Consider the following 8,390-nt stretch of genomic DNA (forward strand, 5'->3'; position numbering starts at 1 on the left):
AAAAAAAAAAAAAAAAAAAAAACAAACAAAAAAAAACAACTAACCAAACTGTTCCTGAAATTCAGCCATGATCTTGTGCAACACTTAATCTGTAACATTAGAGCAAAATGAAAAAATTCCCATTGCTTAACTTGAATTCACCAGGTCCTGCAACAAACTGGATCCCAAAAATGACAATGTAAAGTCAGACGCCTCTCCATCACTGAATGCAGTTTCATCTCCAGGCTTGCTTTGCCTTCATTTTTAATTCTTTTTTTTTTTTGAGATGAAGTCTCGCTCTGTCACCAGGCTGGAGTGCAGTGGCATGATCTTGCTTCACTGCAACCTCCGCCTCCCAGGTTCAAGTGATTCTCCTGCCTCAGCTTGACAAGTAGCTGGGACTACAGGTGTGTGCCACCACCTGTATCTTTAGTAGAGATGGGGTTTCACCATGTTGGCGGGGATGATCTTGAACTCCTGACCTTGTGATCTGCCCACCTTGGCCTTCCAAAGTGCTGGGATTACAGGCATGAGCCACCCCGCCCAGCCCATTTCTAATTCTTAACATATAATCATACAGAAAAATATTTATTTGCTATATCTATGGAACTTTTAAAGTGCTTTTTTTTTTTTGAGATAGAGACTTACTCTGTTGCTCAGGCTAGAGTGCAATGGCATGATCTTGGCTCACTGCAACTTCCACCTCCTGGGTTCAAGTGATTCTTTTGCCTCAGCCTCCTGAGTAGCTGGTACTACAGGCATGCGCCACCATGCCTGGCTAATTTTTGTATTTTTAGTAGAGATGGGGTTTCACCATATTGGTCAGGCTGGTCTCGAACTCCTGACCTCGTGATCCACCCACCTCAGCCTCCCAAAGTGCTGGGATTACAGGATCGAGCCACTGTGCCTGGCCCTGTGCTTATTTTTTATTTAAGCAAATAAAGCCTTTAAACATTTATTCCAAAACCACAAAAATAAAGCTCCCTTTACGTATGTGGCCTCTATGAAAAAAAATCTTATTTCTCAATCCTCTACTAGTATAATAAAAAATAGGCCTGGTATGATGGCTCACACCTGTAATCCTAGCACTTTGGAAAGCCAAGGTGGGCAGATCGCTTGAGCCTAGGAGTTCAAAACCAGCCTGGGCAACATGGTGAAATCCCATCTCTACGAAATAACAGAAGAATCAGCCAGGCATGGTGGCGCACACCTGCGGTCCCAGCTACTCAGGCGGCTGGGAGGTGGGAGGATCACTTGAGTCTGGTAGGGTGAGGCTGTGGTGAGCCATGATCGCACCATTGCACTCCATAATGCGCGACAGAGCAAGATCTCACCTCAAAAACATGAAAAAGAAGAAGAAAGTCTTTGCTTCAGCTTCCTGAGTAGCTGGGAATGCAGGTGCACATCACCACACCCCGCTCATTCAGATGTTTTTAATGTTTAAGCCATTATACCTGGTAGGCAGGAAGTTACCTCCAATGAGATATATGCTGCATTCCTTTGCTACTTCAGAAAGTTTCTGTGTGGATTCACCAGGAATTTTCTCTGCATATTCAGGAAAATATTTCACTCCATATGGAGAATTAAAGCATTCCTAGAAAAATGTTGGCAGAGAAGAAAAAGATCAAAACACACAACCATTTTAAAGTTCTGCTGTTAAGAGGCCACACCTGCTACTTCTAGCTCTGCTTTCAGTTGAAGGGTTAAAACACAGCTAATAGGCCAGGCGCAGTGGCTCAAGCCTATAATCCCAGGACTTCGGGAGGCTGAGGCGGGTGGATCACGAGGTCAAGAGATCGAGACCATCCTGGTCAACATGGTGAAACCCCGTCTCTACTAAAAATACAAAAACTAGCTGGGTATGGTGGTGCGCACCTGTAGTCCCAGCTACTAGAGAGGCTGAGGCAGGAGAATTGCTTTAACCCAGGAGGCAGAGGTTGCGGTGAGCCAAGATTGCACCATTGCACTCCAGCCTGGGTAACAAGAGCAAAACTCCGTCACACACACACACACACACACACACACACACACACACACAACGCAGCTAATAATAAAACACTGATACCTCAAGGGTAAAGTGACTACAAAGCCAGCCCAGTGGGGTAAGAGAGGCAAGTCACATCAGCTCTCCTAGAGCTCATTAAAAAAAAAAAAATGTTGGAAGCTTAGTGATAAAGCCAACATGTTCTGGTCCTATAAAGACTTAATTATATAAGGAACAAAGTATCCAAACACTGAGTATTTTAGTTTTCCATAAGTCCCTCAATATACTAGGATTTTGGCTTCCTCATCTGAACAAAGAGGAAAATCCAAAATTAAAGACCTATGTCCATATTGGCGCATCCCACCTCACAAAGACCCCTGCTGAGGTCATCCTCCAGTCAAACACAGAACAATCTAAAGGCTCCAAGGGACACTGCCGGACCCCAGGATACAAGAGGACAAGCGGAGCTAGCAAACACTGTTCTGTTGGGTCTACAGTGGCCAGAACGGGATGGCTGCCTCCGTACTGACCGGCAAAGAAACTATTTTGGCTCCTTGCGCTGCTGCCTCCCGGATGAGGCTACAAGCTCGAGTGACGTTTTCTGATTTGATGGAAGAAATGTGAAGCTGGATGAGGGCCAAGCGGAAAGCTGAGGACAAAGACAAAAGAAAACAGCTGTCAGAAGATCAAACTGCTGAATTCAGACAGAGCCATGGTTCTCAAATGGAAGGCAATTATGTCCTTTGGGGGACATCTGACAATGTCTGAAGATACCTTTGATGCCCCAATTGATGAGGTGTGAGTGGCATCTAATGAATAGAGACCAAGGATGCTGCCAAACAACTTTATAATGCATAGGACAGCCCCCTCCACAACACAACAAAGCATTATCCTGTTCAAAATGTCCCGAGTGCTAAAGTCTATCTTGAGAGAGAGCAATATCCACAGGCAAAGTCCCATGGAGGCACAAGAATCTAGAGTGAACCAGCTTCTTACTGCAGTGTAGGAAATGAAATGAGAATATAGTCTAAAGCAAAAAGACTAGATTTGAACACATCCTGTCCCTTACTATTTGAATATGTCCTGTCCCTTACTATTTGTTTTTGGGCCTCCTGCCTACCTACAATCCATATATTGAGTATGCCCAGTACAGACAGTGCAATCCCTTGGAAGTTTGTGCAATCCCTTGGAAGCTGCTCACATACTGTGAATTGGGGCAGCCAGGTCATGGGAAGGGAAGATGTCTGTCTCAGTCTCCCCACTACTGGTTAGGTCACAGCACATTGGTCCCACTGCTGGCAGAGGGGAAACCTGGCAGCCACTGGGCTGCACACATGTCTAGTCACAGGATTAGGGTCCCAAGCACCCATGCCTAGTCACAGGATAGTGGTCCTCACACCATAAATATTCCTGTGTCCAAGAGAACACGACATTAAACAGCAAAGAGCACCATGAGAGGTTGAGAGAGATACTGCAGAAGGAAAAGCTAATAGCACTTTTGTCTCGCTATCTGAACAAGGGAACTGGGCCCCACAAATTATGTAGCCAGCCCTGGAGCAAGGAGGCTGGGGGCTCCTCCAAGCTTATTCCTTGTTGGAGGTAGTAGCTATACATTATATTTGCTTTTCCTCTATTCGAGTTCCCTTTTAGCTTTTATGATAATTACTTTTCATTAGCTAATATTTTTAATTTTGAGGCTGAGTCTTGCTCTGTCGCCTAGGCTAGAGTACAGTGGCACAAACATGGTTCACTGCAGCCTCAACCTCCTGGGTTCAGGCGAACCTCCTAAGTTCAGGGTTCCTTTGGTCTCAGCCTCCTGTGTAACTGGGACCGCATGTATGTACCACTATGCCTGGATGATTTTTTTAATTGTTTTGTAGAGACAGGGTCTCACTTTGTTGCCCAGTCTGGTCTTGAACTCCTGGACTCAAGCAATCCTCCTGCCTCAGCCTCCCAAACTGCTGGGATTACAAGCATGAGCCACTATCCTGGCCAGATAATTGTTATATAACATTTTCTACCTGGTGTGGTGGCTCACGCCTATACTCCCAGCACTTTAGGAGGCCAAGGCGGGTGGATCACCTGAGGTTGGGAGTTTGAGACCAGCCTGGCCAACATGGTAAAACCCCATCTCTACTAAAAATACAAAAATTAGCCAGGCGTGGTGGCAGGCACCTGTAATCCCCAGCTACTTGGGAGCTGAGGCAGGAGAATCACTTTAACCTGGAAGGTAGATGTTACAGTGAGTGGAGATCGCGTCACTGCAATCCAGCCTGGACGACAGAAACTCTGTCTCAAAAAAAAAGTATTTTTTTTTCCTTGTTCGAGTTACAAGTGTGGTTTCCATGTCCTGCCTGGACTTTGATGGATATATAGTTCCCACTCATAGTCTGAGGGGATGCCATAAGAATGGATCCAAAGAACATCCTAACCTATGAAGCCAGGCAAAACTTCAGGAATTATTAGTAATGGGCCTGTCCTAACTCCCCATCGTACCTGCTCCAGAGTCTGAAAATCCTACCACTAAAGAGCTATCTCTTTGCGTATTTTCCTGTAACAATGCAAATGTCTCCAGAAGAGGCAACAATGACAAACCTCAGCCTCTGATGAAGGCCTGTTTGGCTAAAGGTTAACTAAAAGTAGGAAAACTCAGATGTTCCATTCCTTGGTCTATCCTAAATACAGTGAGAAGAGCTAAATTCAACCCTACATGCAGCCTGCTAAATAGTTACAAAATCTGGGGCCAGGCACAGTGACTCACAGCTGTAATCCCAACATTTTGGGAGGCCGAGGCGGGTGGATTACAAGGTCAGGAGATCGAGACCATCCTGGCTAACACAGTGAAACCCCATCACTACTAAAAATACAAAAAAATTAGCCGGGCGTGGTGTAAGGCTCCTGTAGTCCCAGATTCACGGCAGGCTGAGGCAGGAGACTACCTTGAACCGAGGAGGCAAAGGTTGCAGTGAACCGAGGTCGCGCCATTGCACTCCAGCCTGGTTAACAAGAACAAGACGCCAACTCAAAAAAAAAAAAAAAAAAAAAAAAAAGTTACATAATCTGGAGGGAAACAATGGAAACTAAAACAAGAAGTAAAAGCTGAGATTATTCTGGGGCAAACAGACTTGAGCTGTTACCAGAACAGCAGACAAATCCCCTAAACGTCTCCCCTCCATTTGCCAGGGTTAAGCTACCCTCCCTCCTCAGCTTCCCAAGCAGCTGGGACTACAGGGGTGTACCACCAAGTCGGGCTAATTTATTTATTTTTAGTACAGACAAGGTGGCACCATGCTGCCTGGGCTGGTCTCCAACTCCGACTCCTGAACTCAAACAATCCTCCAGCTCGGCCTCCGAAAGTGCTGGGATGACAGGCATGAGCCTCGCGCCCGACCCTGTCTGTGCCTCTGAGGGGGGGAAAGATAAAGCTCACCACGGCTATACTGATGGCCTCCTCTCCTACACATCCCACTCACAAGGGCGGGGTCCTCAACTAAGCTTGGGACTGCCTGTCATTCTGCAAATGAGCCACTCTACAGCAGGGAAACCCGGCACCGAAAGTGCCTCGTGCTGAGGACAAGACGCCTGTCACTCCATCCCATCCGTAAAGTGAAGACACAAAGACTTTTGAGGCTGCCCTAATATTATCAGCATCTAACAACGGAGGCCTTACTAAAGGGGGAAAAGAAGTAAATGCTGTGCGCGAAGGGACCAACATGGAGTGACATTTAAAGCAATGCGCCAGGTCCTTCACACATGAACTCCTGCGAGGTATCATTAACATCATTTTACAGATACAGACACAGGGGACTTGCAGGGGAAAGCGGCACAAAGTCACAGATCAAAGTCAGTGACACAGAAGAATCCAAGTCAAAACCCGGAGCAGGTGCGTGAGAAGGGGGCGGGGCGGGAGAGTGAGAGGGGGCGGGGCGGGAGAGTGAGAGGGGGCGGGGCGGGAGAGTGAGAGGGGGCGGGGCGGAACCGCCGGCGCTCCTCTGGCAGGGCGGGGCTGGAGGAGCCCACGCGACCTGAAAACACCCGAGGGGTCCGATCCCACCGCCGCGGCCCACACGGTCCAGACCCCAAGTCCGTCAGCCTCTTCACGCGGGACGCAGCGCGTGCCGGCGCGGCCCGGGCGGCCTGGTGCTCTCGTGGCCTCGCCCACCGCCCTGGAAGCGTGGAATCCCCGGAGCGCGCCCGGCCGCCCGGCCACGCGATCCCGGACCCACGCGGACGCCGGCGTCAGGAAAGGCCGCGCGCGGGACAGAGGGGCCGAGCCGGCCGAGCCACCGCCGGCGCCGCTCCAAAGCCTCCCCTCCGGGCCGCGCTCTGGCTGCGACGCGCGGCCGCGTCACTCACTGGCCATGGCTGTCCCAGCAGGCACCACCCGCAGCGCGGGCTGAGCGCTGGCGTCCCGGCGGACCGTGACGGCGCTGCGGTGGGCGGGGCCCGCGTCACTCACTGGCCGTGGCCGTCCCGGCAGGCACCACCCGCGGCGCGGGCTGAGCCCTGGCGTCCGGGCGGAGCCTGCGTCAGAGGCCCCGCCCCTTCCGGTCCCGAGGAGCGGGATCTGCATTCATTCCAGCGCGCCTGGAACGCCAGGGCGGAGCAACGAGACCTGCGGAGAAAGCATGCTTCCAAAGGCAAAGGGCAAAAGGGAACGGCCTAAGTCGAGGTGGTGTGCTGGTGAATGTTTAACAACCGGACTTTTCAGGGAGGAAAGCCCTGATTTGTAGCGTTTGCCGTTTCTCCGAAAAAGACTGAACTTCGAGCTGCTTGAATCGCCTCTGTGGCCAGGGTGACAGCGTATGCTGATGGGCTTGAGCTGTTTGAACACGGCGCTGTGGCGGGGACGGAATGACCTGGTTGGTTTAGGCACGGAGACATCTGTGGGATCTGACTACAAGGCTGCTAGGCCAACGGGAAAGATGCTGAGGGTTCAACACGATACCTTCAACAAGTCCGCCCTCGAATATGTTGTCATCTCTGCTAATATTCTTTTGGGTTTTCTTTGTTTTAGACAGGGACTCATCCCTCAGCCCGGAGTGCAGTGCAGCAGTCTCGGCTCATTGCAGCCTCGACCTCCCGGGCTCAAGCGATCCTCCCACCTCCTCCCAAGTAGCTGGGACTACAGGCACGCACCACCCGGTTAGTTCTTTCTTTTTTTAAGTTTTTTACTTTTAGTAGAGATAGGGTCTTGCTGTGCTGCCCAGGCTGGTCTCAAACGCCTGAGCTCAAGCAACAGTACCGCCTTAGCCTCCCAAAGTGCTGGGACTGTAGGCGTGGCCTGTTGCGCCCAGCCTAATAGACTAAGATTTTGCATTTTTATTTATTAGATTGCATTTTAATTTTTGTGTTTTTGTGCCTTGTGAGACTTGTGGAACAAAAATCCAAAACTTACCTTTGGAATGCCCCAGAATAGTTTATACTGAAACAGATCCCGGTTTGTAAAAGAACACTATAAAAACATTTTGGGGGCAATTAAGGACATTTAAATATGAGTGACATAGTGGATGCTCTTATGAATTATTTTGTGTGCTATAGTATTGTGATTGTGCCAGTGTCTTTTCTCTTAGAAAATGATTTTAGGGATGAACTGTCGGAATGTTTGGCCTGAAACTCGTCAGCAAAAAGACAATACATACAGATAAAGCAAATATAGCAAAAATGTTAATTATTAAATCTAACATTTAATAATGTTAGAGGGGCACATGGTAGTAGAGCTGTTCATGGTACTAGATTAAAACTTTGTAGAAGGCCGGGCGAGGTGGCTCTCGTCTGTAATCCCAGCACTTTGGGAGGCCGGGGCGGGCGGATCACCTGAGTTCGGGAGTTCGAGACCAGACTGACCAACATGGAGAAACCCTGTCTCTTAAAAAATAAAATTAAATTTTAAAAAAAAAAAGAAAAAACTTTATAGTTTAGAAATTTTAAGCTTTCATAACAAAAAGTTGGAGGAAAATACATAGCAGTTAGGGGCTTTGTGCAGCTTAAGAGATTATCAGGACTTGGCTTTGTAGCGGGAAAATCTTTAAAAACCTTTCGATTTCTGTTATGCTTATTAACCTAGGAGGCTTCAGGGTCTACCTTTGGTCACTTACAACCTGTAAAAAAAATCATCTAGATTTCCAAGTTTATTGGCATAACATTGTATCTAAAAGCGGTTCTAAACCTGACTGGAAATGTTATTTGAAGTGCTTGTTCAACATGCAAATTGTTTCATTTTTTTAGAAATGGAGTTACAATGTTGCCCAGGCTGGTCTCAAACTACTGGGCTCAAGTGATCCTCCCACCTTGGCCTCCCAAAGTGTTGGTACTACAGGCATGAGCCATGGCAACCAGGTGCAGAAGCCCAGTAGGCAACTGGACCAAAGCCTCCAGTTCCGAAGCTGTCTGGCTGGAAATTGACTTAGGAATCATCAGCAGTTTT

At 48.4% G+C, this 8,390-nt stretch overlaps 1 protein-coding gene across 2 annotated transcripts in view; it reads right to left on the bottom strand.

The window, feature by feature from the left end:
• NIT2 (nitrilase family member 2) overlaps positions 1 to 6,419 on the bottom strand; it is a 22,318-nt gene extending 15,899 nt beyond the window's left edge. The window contains exons 1-3 of one of the 2 annotated variants that reach the window (XM_032299338.1): positions 6,320 to 6,419; positions 2,494 to 2,612; positions 1,453 to 1,573 (exon numbers count right to left, since the gene is read on the bottom strand). In XM_032299338.1, the coding sequence (XP_032155229.1) occupies positions 1,453 to 1,573; positions 2,494 to 2,612; positions 6,320 to 6,326 (247 nt within the window). In that variant the 5' untranslated portion in view covers positions 6,327 to 6,419. Of the gene's footprint in view, positions 1 to 1,452; positions 1,574 to 2,493; positions 2,613 to 2,737; positions 2,912 to 6,319 lie in introns of those variants that run through there. The other variant, XM_032299337.1, reaches the window with a different exon arrangement.
• Positions 6,420 to 8,390: the final 1,971 nt, after the last annotated feature.

The sequence above is a fragment of the Sapajus apella genome, unplaced genomic scaffold (genome assembly GCF_009761245.1).
Source record: "Sapajus apella isolate SASKATOON/1434 unplaced genomic scaffold, GSC_monkey_1.0 scaffold40, whole genome shotgun sequence".
In the NCBI taxonomy this organism is placed as follows: domain Eukaryota; kingdom Metazoa; phylum Chordata; class Mammalia; order Primates; family Cebidae; genus Sapajus; species Sapajus apella.